Here is a 22,095-nt window from a genome sequence, read left to right on the forward strand (position 1 = left end):
CTTCTGGAAAAGTTTGCGGATCTCCGCGATCGTGAACCCCAGAAGTTCACCAGTTCCCGTTCGCCAGTGAACTGTTCGGGCCATCTCTATTTATTAACATTGACCGCATTCAACTGAATAGGTGCTGCCTTACTGAATAGGAAGAGCCAAGATTTGAACCCAGGTCTCCTACGTCAGAGGCAGAGCCCTTAACCATTACGCTATCCAGCCACTACTATGGAGGCAAATCGAACTTCTGGAAAAGTTTGCGGATCTCCGCGATCGCGAACCCCCTAAGTTCACCAGTTCCCGTTTGCCAGCAAACTGTTCGGGGCATCTCTATTTATTAACATTGACCGCATTTAAGTCGATACATGTGTAAGTTAATTATGGTTAACACATGTTGTGATAAATTGTAAGTGTTAAATATCACGTCATTATGAAAACGGAAATGCATTGTATCGTTTCTATATGACATTGCAAAAAATCCATGACAGAAATTTGTTTAGAAAGCACTGTACTGTAAATATAGTTGTTATTCAAATCGCATTTCAAAGTGATGATTTTATTAACAATAAATATTTAAGCTTTTTATTAATGAATATATTGGTTTGCAAACGTATTGGTTACACATTAATTAGATAACTATTGTCATGATTGTATTATTGATAATTCAAAAAATTTTTAGTTGATAGGTGTTATAAACTATCATTGAATTTAGTTATCGTTATTGATGTTACGATATATTTTGTTTAATTGCATATTAGTCTTAAATATATTCAAAAATGTTTAGGTTATAATGATGGGTAACGATATTTTATACAAAAACTATAATGTTTTAGTGTTTGTAATGAATTTTTTCACGGTGCTCTTCTTTCTGTTTTTTTCACCGCATGAACAATAATTGCATTAAAATCTATGGCGGCGCCCTTTTCGTCCACCCTTGTCCTGCGTCCTTTTTTCCTGCTACCAGTTTGCATATGGCCCGTGATGTTCTTCTTTGCAGGTAGTGTGCCACACGAATGATGGTGATTGAACTTTTGTAATACACTAGGCCTTCTTTGTAAACATTGTTTAGTACCTTTTTTGTTAGACAAGTTCAACTTACTGTTCTTTGTTTCGAAGTGCACCACATTTGCATTCCCAGCTAAATGACAAGTTCTACACTAACATTTTTCATGTCCAGTTCTGAATTTACGGGCAAATAGCCAAACAAATCCATAGCTTCTTTGCAAACCTGTTCAACCCCCTTCACCTTTTTGAAATCCATTTTCCATCTCCACTTTTGGACAACTGATGAGGAGTTTTTCGAAAAAGTCATGAAACCTCTTTTTGTTAGGACCTCTTTATGGGTGACATTATAGATCCAGCTCTCCATATCCTCCAACATCCTTAGGTTGGCAAACTCATAAATCTCTTTGAGGTTCTTAACGGGATGTAGAGCTAGGTCCTCATGACGTAATAACATATATCGCCCATGCATGAAATGTTTTGCTGTTTTGGCAAATTTGTTTATGGCTACTTGTGATCTACAGATCTTTGACATGACCTTGTCATTCTTGCTTTTTTCATTGTTGTTCTGAAGTACAATTCGATCCTCGATACTTAAGCTAAAATATTTTCTTGATGATGCAACAGCTCGGGGATCTCTCACAAGGTGGACAATCCGTAGATCAAGATTAGGGTCTCGAAAAAGTGGAAGGAGCACAGATAAATCTAGGATTCTAACTGTTTTCATCACCACATGACTGTATTTAGTACATGCCTCGGCCATTTTATCCAGAGAGACATTTCTACAACGGCTGTAGCACTTGAGACGATCAAATCCTTCAGATGGAACATAAAATGAACAAGATGGTGGAGAGCACAAAGCACGACTTTCTGCAAAGAAACCCATCTCAGAGATACTCTTCCCACCCTTGGAAAGGTATTGTCGAAGTGGAGACACATCACAAGTGAATAGGGAGTGAAAGAGGTCCCTGACCAAGTAGTTGAGTAGCTCAACACTCTGTTTCCGAAACTTCATCCAGACTGAATGTCCTGGTTCAAAGAGATAGAAGACATCCTCGTGATGGTTGAAGATTTGGCCAAGAAAGGAAGACCCAGAACGCCAGGAAGATATAATGAGAACGTGGACAGGAGATTTCTGAGATTCATTAGAAGGGTAGGTATAGGTAAGGTAGATGATGTTGAGGGCCTGGTACAGAATGAATATGATGGCAAAAAAGAGAAGGAAGAAGAAGATTTTGTGGATCGGCATTGTTACGTTGACTCTTGGGGAGACAAAAAACAAGAACAAAGATATGAGAATAAAGGTAAGTTAATACATGAGAAATAATCAGTTATATACCACTGTCATAAACCCATTCCCTGTTGCACATCTCTCACAGCCAAACCCTGCACATAGATTATTCCAGCACTCAGGACAACAATTTATGTACCAGCTGAGAGGAGGGTAACAGACAACCTTTGCTTACTTAACCCCTCTGGGACCGCGCAACACCGACGGGCGTGGCCACGGCGGCAGCCCCAGGACCGCCTAACGTCGATCGGTGTTAAGTCCTGGGGCTGCATATTGTAGGAGATCGCGCGAAGGCTGCGCGCGCATCTCCTGCTCGGGGGTCGGAGCTCCACCCCGCCTTCAGTCTCCGAGCGGCTATTGCCGCTAATTGCCGGCTAATTAACATGTACAGCGCTGTGATCGGCAGCAGCGCTGTACTGAGGACAGCCGTTTGACACAGCTGTCCCCTCCATATGCTGGGGAGGGATCGGCTGTCATAGGCTGAAGCCTATGACAGCTAATCACGCTGATTGGCTGGTGGGGGGAGGGAGCAGGGAATATATATTATAAAAAAACATAAATATTGATAAAAAAAATAAACACAGGGGGGGGGGGGGCGATCAGACCCCACCAACAGAGAGCTCTGTTGGTGGGGGGGAAATGGGGGAGGTGAATAACTCGTGTGCTGTGTTGTGTGGCCCTGCAGCTTGGCCTTAAAGCTGCAGTGGCCATTTTAGTAAAAATGTGCCTGGTCTTTTAGGAGGGTTTACCACTGTGGTCCTCAAGTAGTTAAAGTGAACCTCCAGACTAAAAATCTACTCAGCAGCACTAAACAGGCTTGGCGTTTCTTTAACAGTTTCACAGCATCAGAACTTTGTTTCTCTTATACAAGCCTCATTTTTAGCTGCACAGAAGAAATCTGCCCGGACATTTTCCCCTGATGCTGTGCAAAGCATGATGGGATTTGAAGCCAAGTGCACACAGCTGGGAGGGGTTATCAGGACACATGTGTAACGATCGGTGTAACACAGAGAGGATCTGATTACCGGTGATCTGCAGTATCACCGAGAATGCAGATATATACCCAATTATTAATGATCTGCAGTATCACCGATAATCAGATATATCTCTAACCTCTGGACACCTGAGTGATGAGAGTGTTTTGGTGCAACAGTAATACTTTGAGGACCGCACCTGGAAATCAGGTGCTAGAGCAATAAGGAGTATTGCTCTGCAGCAAGTTCCTTCCGTTGGTCTGAACTCTCCGCAGGGAGGAGTCAGGCCGAGAGTGGGAAGGACAGAACGTGAGTGACACCAATGAGGGAGTGTCACTGACAGATCTGTGAACTATCTCTCAACAGGAGAGATAGTTCTCGAGGTCGGGCAGGCCAGGTCGTTAACACACGGACAGATAAAGTACAGAACAGGAGACAGATACAGAATCTTGAGACTAGCCGAGTTCAGCAACAGAGTATCAGAATGACAAAGGTACAAAATCAGAGATCAGAGGAATGGTCAGGAAAGCAGAAGGTCATAACAAATAATCAACAATTCCTAGACTAAGGTGTGAGTTCCTTGGTCATCAACACCTTGGAAACTGGTCTAGATAATAACACAAATGATAACAGAAATTCCTAGACTAAGGTGTGAGTTCCTTGGTCATCAACACCTTGGAAACTGGTCTAGATAATAACACAAATGATAACAGAAATTCCTAGACTAAGGTGTGAGTTCCTTGGTCATCAACACCTTGGAAACTGGTCTAGATAATAACACAAATGATACAGAATTCCTAGACTAAGGTGTGAGCTCCTTGATCATCAACACCTAGGAAACTGGTCTAATGTAACACAGATACTGACAGGGTCTGAGTGCTACCACGTAGTGATCGCAACGCCAGACACCAGAGGAATGACCAGCACCCAGTATATATACACCAGCGCTCTCCTGCGCCTCCCCTAAGTGCTGGACCAATGAGAACTGAAAGAATTGTCAGCTGACCGGCCTGGTCAGCTGACACCCCTCTGGCTGTCATAAATGCTCTGCCTCTCTGCGCGCGCACGCGTCCTTCTAAAGTGGACTATCAGTCCCAGCCACACCAGACATGTGTTGTAATGCCTCTGCTGTTTTGGATGCGGAATCCGCTGCACCGCTGGCCGAGCGTGCGGCGTTTTCTCCGCATTCAGCAGTACTGACAGAGGTAGCCCTATGCGTGCAAACCACCGCGTCGGACGCGGAATCCGCCGCCCTGCGCACAAGCTGCCGTGTTGAACGCGGAATCGGCCGCCTTACTCTGAGTACTTGCGGTGGCTTTTCCGCGTTTTCTCACAACAGGACAGTTGGAGCTGTGTCTCATCCTCCCTGTCACCTCCTTTCAACCAAAAAGATGGCTGCCCCTATGAAATCACAAACATTTGCCTGTTCCTTTAAAATAGGGTGGATAAGAGATTATATTACCTATCTATTTTAATTAACATAACTAATGTAACTTAATGATGGTATGTTTGTTTAGGCTGAAGTTCCTCTTTAAACATTTCAGGACCACAGACTTTACCCCCTAGTGACCAGGCTATTTTTTTTTACAAATTAGGCCACTGCAATTTTAAGGCCTTGCTTCAGGGCCACACAACTCAGTACACAAGTGATCCCCCCCACCCATTTCTGCCCACCAACCAAGATTTCTGTTGGTGGGCTCTGATTGGTGCTGCCATGTTTGTTTATTTATTTGTAAATTTATTTCCTTTTTTAAAAATAAAATTTGCCTTTTTTATATTTTATTTACTACCCTCCTCCCATCAGCCAATCCCAGCGATCAGCTCTCATAGACATCAGCCTATGAGAGACGATCACTCGCTGAGTCACCCAGGGGGACAGCCGAGTGTCACAGCTGTCCCCAGTACAGCGCTGCCTTAAATCGCAGTGATGTACTAAATAAATCGAGACTGTAAAGCCCTCTTACTAAAAATCATTGCTGAATATGTAATTTTGCCTTCTTAAAACAAAAGGTATTTACGATAGTTCAGCTTTAAAGAGGATCTGAAACCACCCAAAAAACAGATACTTACCTAAGAAGAGGGAAGGCTCTGGGGTCCTTCAGAGCCTTTCCATACCTCTCCTCATCCCCTCGTTCCCCTGCAGGCTTTTCCTTTTAAATCTAGCGCCGCGGGAGGCTTAAGCAGTCTTCAGGAGCCCGAGTGCTGTACTGCGCGAGATCGGGCAATCCTGTGTGCGCAGTGTGGAGCCCAAGTGCTCCCGAAGACTTCTGGGTCGGAGACTGCTAACGGGGGGAGCCAGTACAGGAACTGCTGGATGAGTAGAGGAACGGGAAGGCTCTGTAGCACCCAGAGCCTTCCCCCTCCTTAGGTAAGTATCTGTTTTTGTGTGTGTGTGTGTGTGTGTGGTGGTGGTGGTGGTGGTGGGGGGGGGGGTGTTGGCTTCTGACTCCCTTTAAGTGAGCAACTGTGGATTCCCATGATGCATCACCCCCAAATAGGCAAATCATCTCTTTATGCTCTTGAAAGCCAGGCACACATCCAGAACCACTTACATTCAGAAAAACTCTCTTTGCAAACTGTCTCACCCAGAGGCAGTTTTGGCACCCACCATACCGCCCCCCCCCCCCCCCCCGGAAAAAAATGGGCATGGCCACATGTCAGAATATGGTTGTGGTCATGGGTGGAGTCAAATGTTCAAAGGCTGTTTAGCCAGATGTGCCCCCTTCCCCCATTTAGCCAAATATGCTCCCTTCCCCTGTTCAGATAGCCAGATGTGCCCCCTTTAAATAGCCAAATGTGCCCCCTTTAGATAGCCAGATGTGCCCCTATTTGTCTACTGCTGCTAATAATTCTTTACTCTTCTACAGAAGTAGGGAGTGAAGCAGGGGCACTTCGGGCAAGCAGCGAGCCGCCTCTCACACATGTTGGGGTGCAGCCAGAGCTGGGACAAGGTCCTCCAGCACCCAAGGCTGAGACACCAAAGTACGCCGCTCCATCCCTTCCACCTAGTAAGCATTGCTATTTAAATGCAATTGCAAGCTTAGGGACAACTACCTAGCTTTGATTGATTAAGATATATCCACTTAAAGTTCTTTATACAAGAATGGAACTCTATATACCATTTTTTAAGGATAAAGCCATGGGCGTAACAATAGGGCCTGCAGTCCCCGCTCAGGGCCATTTTGGGGGGCTGGAGGGGACGCAGCATGAGGGGAAAGCCATGGCCACACTCGGCGGGGAGGGGGGAAGGTCCCCCCCTCCCTCACTTTGGGCTCTTCCATCTGCGCTCCCCTCCAGCTTAAATTGGTGTCTGGGCAGCGGCGTGCAGATACATACCTTCCTTGCGTTCCACCGGGAATGTTCCTCTTTCTAGCGTCTGACGTCACTTCCTGTATAAACAGGAAGTAGCGTCAGACACTAGAGCGAGGAGTATCCGCGGTGGAACGCAAGAAAGGTATGTATCTGCCCGCTGCTGCCCAGACACTAATTTAAGCTGGAGGGGAGCGCAGAGGGGAGAGCCCGAGGTGAGGGAGGGGGGGGGGGGAACGTCCCTCCTCCACGCCGAGTGTGGTCATGGCTTTCCCCTCATGCTTCGTCCCCTCCAGCCCCCCAAATCGGCCTTGAGCAGGCCCCAGGGGGGGGGGGGGGGGGTGCGTCAGAATCTCTGCAGGGGGGCCTGGTTACTCCTAGTTACGCCCCCTGGATAAAGCTATATTTTTGTGCACCATACACCATACAATCTCGAGGTAACAATTATCGATGGAGGATAAAATCTACAGCAGAAAAGTTGCTATATTGATATGGACTTGTTTCACTAATGGAACTTTGAAAATATATATTGGATGATGGACCACAACTGAAGAGATGTATATTCCTGTATATATGCTTTATCTATTTTTTTTTTATATCAATATAATTTTGTAATATTCAACAGATGAGTGTTGCGTATTTTTTCCAGAGGTAAACCTGTTAACCTATAAACAAGGATGCTCATCCGGATCCAGGTACCCGGGTAAACCAGGGTATCCGACCATTTTTCTGCTATACGGGTTGGATCCGGATACCTGGGCCCAGATCCGGATAGCTATCTGCGGATATCTGGCCGCATAACCCGGGTACCCGTGGATATCCGGATCCGGGTAGTGAAAGTAAGGAGATGATGTCATTGAGCCAATCAGAGGGCTCCCAGCAGAAGCCCTAGCAACCAATCACAGAGGGAAACCCTGGCCAGCCCCACCTGACCTCATTGAGCCAATCAGAGGACTCCCAGCCTAAGCCCTGCCACCCAATCACAGAAAGGAACCCTGGCCAGCCCCCTTGTATAGTAAGGAGGGCTGTCATGATGAGACAGATCGTCCTTGCTTGTGTGGCTGGCTGGCTGCTCACTGACAGACTTGCTCCAGTGCTGTTGGCTTAGCAAGTGCTGTATCTATATATATAAAATTGTGTGTGTGTGTGTGTGTGTGTGTGTGTGTGTGCGTGCGTGCGTGCGTGCGTGCGTGCGTGCGTGTTTGCGTGTGTGTGTGCACACCTGGGCGGAGCTACAAACAGCAAATCAGATTCCACCCATTCAAGTCAATGGAAAAAATGTAAAAGGCTGCCATTCTCACAGTAATCAAGCCAGAGTTCCCACACATGGCACAGTTAGTCACTCATTGACCGAGATTACAAATCCAGGAAAAGTGGGCGGAGCATAAAACAGCCAATCAAATTTCAGCCGTTCATTTTAAATGGGAAAATGTAAACTCAGAATCCTGTTTATTTCGCCAAGTACAATGCGAGTTGTACCCGAAATTGATTTTGACACAACAGGGTCGGTGGTGGAACAGTAGCGGAAAGTACAATTAACATACAGTGTATACAGTAGATATACAGAAATACAGTTACATAAAGTAGGTGCAGAGCATAAATTAGTACCAGTGCATGTGCATCGAATAAAGGCATAGATAGAACAATACAACAAAATATAACAAGTAGAACCCAGGAGAAGGACCACAGGGGTAATCCGCTGCTGTCTAAGGCACTCAAAACGCTTTTTCAAAACTGCAGCCATTCTTAGACTGTTAATCGCAGGGTTCTCAAACTTGCCCCACTTAGTCACTGGGTGAATGTGATTAAGATTCAAGAAAATGGGTGGAGCCTACAACACCCAATCAAAATTCACCTATTGATTTTCAAGGGGAATATTTAAACTGCTGCTATTCTTACACTTTTAATGGCAGAGGCTTCAAACTTGCTACAGTTGGTCATTGGGTGACTGGGGTCCAAATTCACGAAAGGGGCGGGGCCACATACAGCCAATCAGATTTCCTTGGTGGATAAACTGCTTCCATTCACACATTTCTGATGCCAGGAACCTGACAGCTCACAAACTTGGTCATTGAGGTTACAAAAAGTGGGCGGAGCCAAAACAGCTTTTACTGGGAAAATATGAACTGCAGCCATTCTTACACCGTTAATGGCCGGGTTCTCAAACTTTGCACAGTTGGTCATTGGGTGACAGATTAAGATTTTGGAAGGTGGGTGGAGCCTACAACAGCCAATAAAAATTCACCTTTTGATTTTCAAAGGGAATATTTCATCTGCTACCATTCTCTTATACTGTTAAAAGCAGATGCCTCAAACCTGGGTGACTAGGGTCCAAATTAAGGAAGGGGGCGGAGCCACAAACAGCCAGATTTGCTTATTTTTCAATGGGAATATACAAAGTATTGATACCAAGGACCCCAAAGCTGATAAACTTGATAATTGAGTGACTGTATGTCAAGGTTAGATAAAGTGGGCGGTGCCAACAACTTCATTTTTTATATTGCAGGGTTCCCAAACTTTACACAATTGGCCCTTGGGTGACTGGGATGAATATTCAGAAATGTGGGTGGAGCCTACAACAGCCAATCAAAATGTACCTATTTATTTTCAAGGGGAATATTCACATTGCTACTATTCTTAAACTGTTAGTGGCAGAGGCCTCAAACCTGATACAGTCAGTCATTGGGTGACTGGGGTCCAAATTCACTAAAGGGGTGGATCCACAAACAGCCAATCAGATTTGTTAGATTGATTTCAGCCATTCTGTTATTGGCAGGGTTCTCAAACGTGACACAGTTGGTCACTGGGTGACTAGGACTAATATTCAGAAAAGTGGGTGGAGCCTAAAGCAGCCAATCAAAATTCACCTTTTGATTTTCAAGGGGAATATTTACATTGCTGCCATTCATGCAATCTTAATGGCAGAGGCCTAACATCTGCTACAGTCAGTCACTGGGAGACTGGGGTTTAAATTCTGAAGAGAGTGGGCCAAAAACAGCCAATCAGATTTGTTTCATTTCAATGGTAAAATGCAACTTATTGAAGCCAAAGACCCCAAAGCTCATAAACTTGGTCATTAAGTGACTGTATGTCAAGATTAGAAATAGTTAGCGGAGCCAAAAACAACTAACTTTTTACATGGGGAAATGTAAACTGCAGCTTTTCTTACACTGTTAATGGCAGGGTTCTCAAACTTCACACAGTTGGCCACTGGGTGACTAGGATTAATATTTGGAAAAGTAGGTGGAGCCTACAAGAGCCAATCAAAATTCACCTATTGATTTTCAAGGGGAATATTGAAACTGCAGCCATTCTCACACTGTTAATATCAGAGGCCTCAAACCTGCTACAGTCGGTAGCCTCCTGGCCGCAATAGCAGCATAGGGGGCGATATACAGGCTGGGAACGCGAACAATCACTCGCATTCCCATGCCTGTCGGCCGGTGACGGCGAAACCAGAAGTGCTCACCGGCGGGTCCTGGGACATCGGAGCGGAGCTGCGAGGGCATCGATCGGCTGCAGGGGGCTGAGGGAGGCCCCAGGTGAGTTAATCTCATTTTTTTTTATCGGCTTTAGGTTCACTTTAAAGAGAAACTCCGACCAAGAATTTAACTTTATCCCAATCAGTAGCTGATACCCCCTTTTACATGAGAAATATAATGATTTTCACAAACAGACCATCAGGGGGCGCTGCATGACTGATTTTTTGCTGAAACCCCTCCCACAAGAGGCTCTGGTACCGTACGGTACTCTGGGCAAACTGCCACAATGTAACAATGTTCACAGACAGGAAATGGCTGTTTAGAGCTATCTGCAAGGCCAGAACAGCTAGAAACAGCTACATAACCTGCCCACAGTAAAAATGTCACCATGTAATACATGTCAGAATGTGAATCTGGGAGAGGAAAGATTTTACAATGAGCAAACACTGCCTAAATCATGTATACATAATTATGGTAAAAATGAAGCACTTTTGTATTACATTATTTTCACTGGAGTTCCTCTTTAAGTGTTTGGGGTTCAAATTCAGGACAGGGGCGGAGCCAAAAACAGCCAGATTTCTTTGCTGGTTAAACTGCTTCCATTTGCACAATTTTGATGCCAGGAACCCAAAAGCTCACAAACTTGGTCATTGAGTAGTGACTGTGTCAAGGTTACAAAAAGTGGAAGGAGTTAAAAACAGATTTTTCTGGGAAATTGTAAACTGCAGCCCTTCTTCACTGTTAATGGCAGGGTTCTCAAACTTAGCATAGCTGGTTACTGGGTGACTGCGATTAATATTCAGAAAAGTGGGTGGAGCCTAAAAATTCCAATCAAAAATCACATGTCACTTTTCAAGGAGAATATTAAAATTGCTGCCATCCTTGCACTGTTAATGGCACAAGCCTCAAACCTGGTACAGTTGGTCATTGGGTCACTGAGGTTCAAATTCAGAAAAGGGGACAGAGCCACAAACAGTGAATCAGATTTGTTTAATTTCATGGGAAAATACAAATTATTGATGCCAAGGACCCCAAAACTCACAAACTTGGGCATTGAGTAGTGACTTTGTGTCCAGGTTACAAAAACTGGACGGAGCCAAAAACAAATTTCACTGGGAAAGTGTAAACTGCAGCCCTTCTTACACTGTTTATTTCAGGGTTCCCAAACTTGACCAGATGGTCACTGAGTGACTGAGATTAATATTCAGGAAAGTGGGTGGAGCCTATAATAGCCAATCAAAATTCACCTGTTGATTTTCAAGTGGAATATTTAAATTGCTGCCATTACACTGTTAATAGCAGATGCCTCAAACCTGCTACAGTTGGTCATTGGGTGACTGGGGTTCAGATGCTGGAGGGGGGCGGAGCCACAAACAGCCTATCTTATTTGTTTAATTTCTATGGGAATATACAAATTATTAATGCCAAGGACCCCAAAGCTCACAAACTTGGTCATTCAGTGTTTGTGTGTTAGGGTTAGAAAGTGGGCGGAGCCAACACCAGTCAAATACATACCCGGGCAATGCCGGGTCATCAGTGGGTGGAGACAAATACAAATTTCACTGGGAAAATGTATACTGCAGCCATTCTTACATGGTTAATGGCAGAGTTTTTAAACTGTGCACAGTTGGTCACTGGGTGACTGGGATTAATATTCAGAAAAGTGGGTGGAGCCTACAAAAGTGAATCAAATTTCACCTGTTGCTTTTCAAGGGGAATATTTAATTGCTACCATTCTTGAACTGTTAATGGCACAGGCCTCAAACCTGGTACAGTTGGTTATTGGGTGACTGGGGTTCAAATTCAGAAAAGGGGGTGGAGCCACACACAGCCAATCAGATTTGTTTCATTTCAATGCAGATTACTGATACCAAAGACCGCACAGCTCACAAACTTGGTCAGTGAGTAATTGTGTGTTAGGGTTAGAAAAAGTAGGCGGAGCCAAATACATACCCGGGCAACACCGGGCAATCAGCTAGTACAGTGATAAACCTAAAGCTTTGAGTGCTAAACACCTTCACTACACTATTGTTCTATTGCTTTTTTTTAGCTAGCTAGCTTGTAATTGTTTGATTTCATTCACTCAGTCAGGTCATGTCTGTGCCTGTGTGTGCTATGCAGGCCAGCAGGACAGTATAAGGAATAGGAGGATTACTGTGTTATTGTATTGTAGTTAGTACTGCAGTTAGTTGTTATGGTGACGGCCTGGCGGGTACACACGGTGCGTTCCCGCACTCGATTTCCCTCTCGATTCCCGTCGACTTGATTATTTTCGACATGTCCGATTTGCGTTTCGATGGATCGTTAGGTCGATTCGCATGTAAAGTATGCCAAATTGACCTAACAATCCATCGAAACACAAATCAGACATGTCGGAAATAATCGAGTCGACGGGAATCGAGCGGGAAGTCGAGTGCGGGAACGCACCGTGTGTACCCACCATTAGACAGATAGTGTGCACTGTCTGTCCTCTACTCTGCGGTCTGTCACTCCGTGCTGATTTGATGTAAAGTCCAACCCCGATTTTATTAAAGTAAAAGTACCCCACATCATCTGGTGACATCATCACATATAAGTTGTACTATGTCTGCTGGCACCGGCAGCTGGGGGAGGGGCAGCAAGGACAAGAGGACAGGGAGCAACATTACGGCCACCCTCAGAAGGTCTGCCGTGTCAGTGTCGACCCCAGTGGGCAGCCTACCCTCAGTCAGTGAGCTTTTCGCTCCAGGCGCCGCGATTGAACTCAGGGCTGTTAGCCGCAAGAAGTTTGAGGAGGATGTTCTGGGTTTTGAGGAGGGATGAGCATGAGGAGTTCAAGAGGCTGAAGCAAGCTGGCGCTGGCTCCCACCGCCCCGGTTCCACAGGCCACTGCTGCTGATACCACCACCTATATTCAACCCAAAACACAATTGCGGTGTCATTTTTGGGAGGTGTCTGGGCTGAAAACTGTCATGTCCCAGTTGTGCGGTAGGACTTTGGACACAATGTGGGCTGCACGACCGTCGACCGCTGCCTGGAACCTATCCTGATGTTAATAATTTACAGGCCCTTTTGTTTTTTTTTCAATTTATGTTAACAAAATAATAAATTAGTGTTTCCCATTAAAAAAAAACATCATGCTACATGCATCATTTACCCTAAAAACTTATTTTAAAGCTATTTAAAGGGCACTCCCGTTTTTCTATCCGGGTACCCGAATTGGTCGGGTACCCGCAGGTAATTTGGTCGGATATCCGAATTCACTCAGATACCCGCAAGGTCGGATCCGGGTACCCGAATCGGATCCGGGTATCTGGGTACCTGGATCCAGATCCGGGCGGGTATTAAAAAGTACTACCCGAGCAACCCTGCCTATAAATATTCTGTTTATAGTGAGCTACGCACCCACTACTGGCTAATCTTGATTATGACGATTTTTTAGGCTTGCCCTTTTAAGTAGTTGATAATCATTTAAGGCAGATATCAATAAGATATTTGACACAGCCGTCACACACTGATTGCTTTCAGAATAAGATGCACCACAGGGACCCCAACCCGTTAATCTCTAGTTATCTGGCCTGCAGTCACTGCCGTGTATCCCCTTTTCTTATTTCGCTCTGCTTCAAAAACAATAGGGGAGTGATAGCTGAGTGAGTTGTGCACCCCCTCCTACACTGCGCCCTGAGGCTGAAGCCTCTCTCGCCTCTGCCTCGGCCGGCCCTGGGTGCAGCGGCCGTGCTGAGCTCCCTCACAGTGCTGTGCCCAGGGACATATGTCCCCCCTTGCCCACCCATAGCTACGCCTCTGGTCTCACCTTATCTATATAAAGCCGTTTAACTTTTAACCACTTCAGCCTACAGGGTTGAGATTTTTTTTACGTGAGCAACTTTCACCTCCCATTCATTTGCCAGTAACTTTATCACTACTCATCACAATGAATTGATCTATATCTTGTTTTTTACGTCACCAATTAGGCTTTCGGTGGGTAATACATTTTGCTGAGAATTAATTTATTCTAAATTCTTTTTAACAGGAATATTAAGAAAGAAATGGAAGAAAAATCATTATTTCTCAGCTTTTGGCCATTATAGTTTGAAATTAATACATGCTACCATAATTAAAACCTATGTACTTTATTTACCAATTTGTCCCGCTTATTACACCATTTAAATTATGTCCCTATCACAATGTATGGCGCCGATATTCAATTTGGAAATAAAGGTGCATTTTTTCAATTTGCGTCCATCACTATTTAGAAGCCCATCATTTAATAAATCATATTGATATACTCCTTTGACATGAATATTTATAAAGTTCAGACCCTTAGGTAACTATTTAGTTTTTTTTTAATTATTATTATTATTATTATTGTAATTTTTTATTTTATTTTTTTCTTAAAACTTGTATGTTGGTACTTTTTGGTGTGGGAGGTAAACAGGGGATTTTAAATGTGTAAAAATTTATTTCTTTAATAAAATGTGGTTTGGGGTGTAGTTTTACTATTTGGCCACAAGATTGCCACAGTCAAAAAGTCCTGGGAGCGATCGATCTCGCTCCCAGGAAGAAGAAAGAAGACCAGAGCTCAGAAAAGCTGCAGCGTCTGAAGAGACGCTGTCGGCTTTACTCCGGGGGGGGTCCGATCAATGAAAGGGATCTATAATCCCTTTCATTGATGGCTGTGCTAACGGCCGGCGGCGGGAGCGCGCACGAAAGGGCCCGCGGGAGCGCGCGCAGCCTAACTGGACGAAAATTTTCGTCCAGTTAGGGTGAAGTGGTTAAGCACCCAACAAGCATAAAAAGTTAAAAAAAAAGGCATGAAAGTTCATTCCAACGTTAATCAGGAACAAGTCATTTTAACTTTTTTTTTCGGCTTGGCAATTGCTGAAAAATTATTTTACAGACAAAAAGAGAAATAAGTAAGAAGAGAAAACTAATTGAAGGAGTTTTGTGAATCAACCCAAATGTCAAATAACTTATCAAGAACGTACAGTATATTAATTATTAAGGGTAACTTACATCAGCACATCAGTCCCATGAGGCACGGCATGCTTAGGGATCTTTCTCCATTGTCCTCTGGTGTCAGAATTCAGCAAACAATGCTGCTACTTACATTCCAGAAGGCGTATCGCTCATAAACGTGAATTGAAGTTTTACATTAACTGTATGAAATAACAAACAGGTGCAGAGGAAATAGCCTGATGTCTGTGCCTTTATAGAAAGATAATTAGATTTTCTTCTTTAAGATGTAGAGATAGTGCAGCAGTCAGGGCCCCCATATAACAAATGCAGCCTTATGCCCCCCATATAAAATGCACGGCTACTATGGACACCATGTTGTTGGAACAGAAGTTCCAGCAAAGATTAAAATACACAAAAAGCAGTTGAAGACCTCTTGCACACTTGCACGCTGTGTCGCACCATGTTACTGTTCCCCTGCCAAATCCCCGCCGCAAGGGCCATGCATGTTTATGGAGACGCGTACACTTCATGTGATGCAGCGCATGCAGAGCTGGGACAAGGTCCTCCAGCACCCAAGGCTGAGGCAACAAAGTGCGCTTCTCCATCCCTCCCCCCCCCCCCCCATCCCAGCCCTCACACTCTGATTGCTAGACTAAGAGGCACCCCAGGGCCCCCAACACCTAATCTCTAGTTATCTGGCTTGCAGTCACTGCCATGTATCCCCTTTACTTATTTCTCTCTGCTTCCAAAACAATAGGGGAATGATAGCAGAGTGAGTTGTGCGCCCCCTCCTACACTGCGCCCTGAGGCTGAAGCCTTTCTCGCCTCTGCCTCCGCCCGGCCCTGAGCGCATGTAACCGAATCACCGCTATGCCAATGCAAAAACTGCAGCGCATTACTACATGATCTGTGCCCACAGCACGAATTATGTAGTAATGCAAATTAATGGGCAATGAAATAAGTGTGCACAATGGGAACAGGGTGCAAGTGTGTGCTAACCAATGGGAATCCCAGTGACGTACTTCCTGATTAACAGGGTGTACGTCACTAGCAGGGCCGGCCCGCTCATGAGGCGGGGTGAAACATTTGCCTCAGGCGGCAAACTTCTAGGGGCGGCACCCGTCCGGAGGGGCCGGCCGCCGAGCCTGAGGGGTAGCGGGCAGGTCGGGGGTATTGGGCCTAGCGGTGGGGAGGGGTCCCCTGATCTGCGCTCCCCTCCAGCTGTAATCAGGGCAGCCATCAGGGGGGGACAACTGACACTGCAGTAAGGGGCCCAGGGCTTCTGGGGGCCCTGTGCCCCTCCAAAGCGCTGGAAGAGCCACATGTGCTGGCTGCAGGCCTGTGTCTCACTAACCAGGGGACAAGAGGTGGCACAGGGGGAACAGAAGCGGACAAAAGAGGCACAAGGAGAAAAGAGATGAGACGGGAACATGAGGTCACACATAGGGACACAAAAGAGGAACAAACTAAGGTGAGACAGAGGGGGACAAAAGAGGCACAGGAAGAAAAGAGGGGGACAAAAGAGAACGGATAAAGCATAAGAACGAACCTGCAAGTACCTATCTCATTTGTTAACCAGGAACTACTTGTATTTTGCTAGAATTTGGCTCCACCCACAACATGCTAAGGCACGCCCACTTTTTGCCACATCACGCTATGCATGCCGCTTTCTTCAGTGTCGGAGCCATGCACATTTTTCGCCGCAGTGCCCTTCCTGCATGGACACGGGGAGGAGGGGTGGCTAGTGGGTGGGCACAGCAACCAGTAGGTGGACCCAGGGAGGGGGGGGGCTTAGGCCTGACGATGTGTGAGGGGCCCCAAAATTTCTGATGGCAGCCCTGGCTGTAATTAGGAAGCAGCCGCTTGCAGATCGTAAGAGGCAACGGGCGGGGAGGACTCACCTTTTCCGCGTTCCAGCGAGCGCTCCAATGACGTCACTTCCTGCATCGCCGCCCACTGTATTGTAAGTGGACGGCGATGCAGGAAGTGACGTCAGTGGAGCGCACGATGGAACGCGGATAAGGTGAGTCCTCCCCGCCCATTGCCTCTTACGATCTGCAAGCGGCTTCCTAATTACAGCTGGAGGGGAGCGCAGATCGGGGGACCCAGGCGAGGGAGGGGGGGTCCGACCCCCCTCCCCACTGCTAGGCCCAATACCCCCGACCTGCCCGCTACCCCTTCGGCACGGTGGCCGGCCCCCCTGCACCCACGGACGGGGGGGGGGGGGGGGGGCTTCAGCAATTTTCTCCTAAATTTGCCTCAGGCGGCAAAAAGTCTAGGGCCGGCCCTGGTCACTAGCTGGGGGCGGGCCTATGCATATGACTCTGTTGCAACACTATGTCCCAGGGTCATATGAAGCCTCATATCTGCGGTGCCTCAAGTGTAAAACCAGCCTAAAAGGGAGGCAGTGGTGGACTTACCTCCCAGTAGTCAGACATAATGGGTCTAATTTTAAATATAGCTATATATTTACATGAAAAAACTCTCTTCTGGTGATGCATTTCGTGAGACAACCTGTTTCCTCAGGCAAAATACGGAGTATGGCTCAGTTCACATTAGCTTTTTCCAAAGGAACCAGCCGTACGGTTCCGTTGTCCGTTCTGCAAAATGGACAAAAAAATGCAGCAGGACCCAATTTTCTGGACCGTTTTGCTCAGCGGGAATGGAAACGGAAGGTTTTGTAGCTTCATGGGAATAAACACTGGCTGTAAAAACTGACAGTTTTTACCTGATCCTGACAGCCGGATCTGCAAAAAAAACGCAGATGTGAACCGGGCCTATCTGTATTTCAAAGTCAGAAGGAGGTGTTAAGTTCAGAACTTGAGAAACAGATAGTACAATATTTTGCCTGAGGAAGCGGGCTTCCCCACGAAATGTGTCACATGTGAAGTTTTTTTATATGACAGTAAAGCAGTTATTTTGAAAGTAGACCCATTGTATTTGGCTACCTTGAGGTAAGCCCACCACTACCTCCCTTTTAGACAGCTTTTAGTGTATTTTAATCTTTGCTGGTGCTTCTGTCTAACGGTTATTACCAATACAGCAATTCCATCTATCATAAAAGGGGGAGGGGGGAAGAGGGGAATATGCAACTGTGGCTGCATAGTAAAGAACAAGGGGCTCCATCCAGGGGCGTAACTAGAAATCACTGGGCCCCCCTGCGAATATTTGGATGGGGCCCCCCCATAGGTGCCAAATAATCGTAATGTGGGCAACGTTCACCAGAAAATCTTAATGTGGGCAGCATTAACCAGAAAATTGTAATGAGAGCAGCAGTCACCAGAAAATTGTAATGGGAGCAGCAGTCACCAGAAAATTGTAATGTGGGCAGCAGTCACCAGAAAATTGTAATGTGGGCAGCAGTCACCAGAAAATTGTAATGTGGGCAGCATTCACCAGAAAATTGTAATGTGGGCAGCGTTCACCAGAAAATTGTAATGTGGGCAGCGTTCACCAGAAAATTGTAATGTGGGCAGCGTTCACCAGAAAATTGTAATGTGGGCAGCATTCACCAGAAAATTGTAATGTGGGCAGCAGTCACCAGAAAATTGTAATGTGGGCAGCAGTCACCAGAAAATTGTAATGTGGGCAGCAGTCACCAGAAAATCCTAATGTGGGCAGCAGTCACCAGAAAATTGTAATGTGGGCAGCATTCCCCAGAAAATTGTAATGTGGGCAGCAGTCACCACAAAATCGTAACGTGGGCAGCGTTCACCAGACAATCGTACAGTGGGCAGCGTTCACCAGAAAATCGATATATGGGCAGCGTTCACCAGAATATCGTAATGTGGGCAGCGTTCAGCAGAATATCATAATATGGGCAGCATTCACCTGAATATCGTAATGTGGGCAGCAGTCACCAGAAAATCGTAATGTGGGCAGCAGTCACCAGAAAATTGTAATGTGGCAGCAGTCACCCAAAAAACGTAATGTGGGCAGCGTTCCCCAGAATATCGCAATGTGGGAAGCGTTCACCAGAATATCGTAATGTGGGCAGTGTTCACCAGAAAATCGTAATGTGGGCAGCAGTCAACAAAAAATCGTAATGTGGGCAGCGTTCACCAGAATATCGCAATGTGGCAAGCGTACAACAGAATATCGTAATGTGGGCAGCGTTCACCAGAAAATCGTAATGTGGGCAGCAGTCACCAGAAAATTGTAATGTGGGCAACAATCACCAAAAAATCGTAATGTGGGCAGCGTTCACCAGAATATCGTAATGTGGGAAGCGTTCACCAGAATATCGTAATGTGGGAAGCGTTCACCAGAATATCGTAATGTGGGCAACAATCACCCAAAAATCGTAATGTGGGCAGCAGTCACCAGATTATCGTAATGTGGGCAGCAGTCACCAGAAAATCACAATGTGGGCAGCGTTCACGGTTCACCAGAATATCGTAATGTGGGCAGCAGTCACCAGAAAATAGCAATGTGTGGGCAGCAGTCACCAGAATATCGTAATGTGGGCAACAATCATCAAAAAATTCTAATGTGGGAAGCGTTCACCAGAAAAAAAATGCACCTGTTAAAAAACAAAACAAAACAATTCACTTACCTGTCAGAAGTCTCCTCTCCCGGCCTCTGGTGCGCAGATCCCCCGATAAGCCTCCTGCAGCACATCTCCTGCGCTGACAGGCAGAGTGCAGGGCTACAGCAAGATGGCTCCCGAAGCCCTGTACTGGAGACACAAATAGTCTCCAGTGCAGGGCTTCGGCAGCCATCTTGCCGTAGCCCTGCTCTGCCTCCCGGGAGACTGCGGGCTGCAGGGATTCAGGGAATGAACTGGCGCAGCGTCTGTTAGACGCTGCGGCCAGTTGAACACCTGGAGGGGGGTCTCAGAATCGGGTGGGCAGCAGCGCTCCCCCCCGCACACCGCTGGCGGGCCCCAGAACGGCCCCGGGCCACCCTGCGGCTGATGGGGTCGCATCCCCGGTAGGTACGCCGGTGGCTCCATCGTATTCTAATACAGAGTGGTGTGTGGAGTGCTAGGAAGTATAACTATTAGCTTGTATCATCTCCCCCTCTTCAGTGTCCACTCTGCTCCTAACAGTGACACATGGCTAGTGGCTGGACCCAGTAATGGACACACCGAGGAGCAGACCCTGAAGAAGAGAAGTCCTGGGTGATGCAAGCTTCCGGGACACTCCTTGCACCCCTCTGCATAGCTTGATACTGACCCTAAGAGAATCAGTCACAGTGGATTGAAGGTATGCAAAAGAACAAGTGATATTGTACAATTCAACCCCACCACCCAGAAGGTATATTTTTTAACGTGTTTGTTAATGGGCATGTCCAGTGTTATGTGCTGTTGTGCCACCCAACTCTGTAGTAGGCTTCTAGCTGCTTCTACTGTGTCTTTACATACTAGATTGTGCTGAGTTGAGTGTTTCCTGTTTGACCATCTTAACCACTTCTCATCCAGACTTTGTTTTCCCCTGATGGACCAGAGCAGTTTTGACACTTTAGCTGTGTCTCTTTTTAATCAGCAATAACTTCATCTGTACTCTTGCCACTTAAATCTGTATGTATAAAATCTTATGTATGTATGTGTGTGTATGTGCTGCGATCACGCAAAAACGCCTTGGCCGGTTTGAATGAAACTTGGTACACAGATCCCTTACTACCTGGGATGATATGTTCTGGGGGTCTGGCGTCCCCCCTGCACACCTGGGCGGAGCTACAAACAGCAAATCAGATTCCACCCATTCATGTCAGTGGAAAAAATGTAAAAGGCTGCCATTCTCACAGTAGTCAAGCCAGAGTCCCCACACTTGGCACAGTTGGTCACTTGGTGACCGAGGTTACAAATTCAGGAAAAGTGGGCGGAGCATAAAACAACCAATCAAATTTCAGCCATTCATTCTTAATGGGGAAATGTAAACTGCAGCCATTCTTACACTGTTATTGGCAGGTTTCTCAAACTTGGCACACTTGGTCACTGGGTGAATGAGATTAAGATTCAGGAAAGTGGGTGGGGCTTACAACAGCCAGTCAAAATTTGCCTATTGATTTTCAAGGGGAGTATTTAAACTGCTGTTATTCTTACACTGTTTATGGCAGAGGCCTCAAACCTGCTACAGACGGTCATTGGGTGACTGGGGTCCAAATTCACTAAAGGGGCGGGGCCACAAACAGCGATTCACATTTCCTTGGTTGATAAACTGCTTCCATCCACACATTTTTTATGCCAGGAATCCGAAAGCTCACAAACTTGGTCATTGAGTGACTGTGTGTCAAAGATACAAAAAGTGGGCTGGGCCAAAATGAATTTCCCTAGGAAAATATAAACTGCAGCCATTCTTACAAAGTTATTTGCATGGTTCTCAAACTTTACACAGTTGATCACTGGTGACTGGGATTAATATTCAGGAAAATGGGTGGAGCCTACAACAGCCAATCAAAATTGACCTGTTGATTTTCAAGGGGAATATTTAAATTGCTGCCATTCTTACACTGTTACTAGCAGATGCCTCAAACCTGGTACAGTTGGTCACTGGGGTTAAAATTCAGAAAGAGGCATAGCCACAAGCTGCCTATCAGATTTGTTTAATTTCAATGGGAATATACAAATTATTGATACCAAGGACCCCAAAGCCAATAAACTTGGTAATTGAGTGATTGCATGTCAAGGTGCAAAAAAGTGGGTGGCGCCAACAACAATTTTTTACATGGGAAAATATAAACTGCAACCATTCTTACACTGTTAATGGCAGGGTTCCCAAACTTGACACAGTTGGCCACAGGGTGACTGGGATTAATATTCAGGAAAGTGAGTGGAGCCTACAACAGCCAATCAAAATTCACCTATTTATTTTCAAGGGGAATATTTACATTGCTGCCATTCTTACACTCTTAATGGCAGATGCCTCAAATCTGGTAGTGTCAATCACCAATCATTCTGAAAAGGGGGCGGGCTACAAACAGCCAATCAGATTTGTTTTATTTTAATGGGAAAATGCAATTTATTGATGCCAAGGGCACCAAAGCTCATAAAGTTGGTCGCTTAGTGACTGTGAGTCAAGGTTACAAAAAGTGGGTGAAGTCAAATACAAATTTCACTGGGAAAATGTATACTGCAGCCCTTCTTCATTGTTAATGGCAGGGTTCTCAA

At 45.8% G+C, this 22,095-nt stretch overlaps 1 protein-coding gene across 1 annotated transcript; it reads right to left on the bottom strand.

Moving 5' to 3' along the window:
• Nucleotides 1–1,126: 1,126 nt before the first annotated feature.
• LOC137528065 (carbohydrate sulfotransferase 4-like) lies at nt 1,127–2,239 on the bottom strand. Its single transcript, XM_068249317.1, has one exon. It carries the CDS (start codon nt 2,237–2,239, stop codon nt 1,127–1,129), a length of 1,113 nt encoding a protein of 370 aa, XP_068105418.1.
• Between the last annotated feature and the right edge of the window lie 19,856 nt (nt 2,240–22,095).

Source organism: Hyperolius riggenbachi, chromosome 8 (genome assembly GCF_040937935.1).
Source record: "Hyperolius riggenbachi isolate aHypRig1 chromosome 8, aHypRig1.pri, whole genome shotgun sequence".
In the NCBI taxonomy this organism is placed as follows: Eukaryota; Metazoa; Chordata; class Amphibia; order Anura; family Hyperoliidae; genus Hyperolius; species Hyperolius riggenbachi.

Excerpts from the sequence above, each read along its gene's own strand:
- LOC137528065 (XM_068249317.1), bottom strand. The coding sequence starts at position 2,239 with ATGCCGATCCACAAAATCTTCTTCTTCCTTCTCTTTTTTGCCATCATA.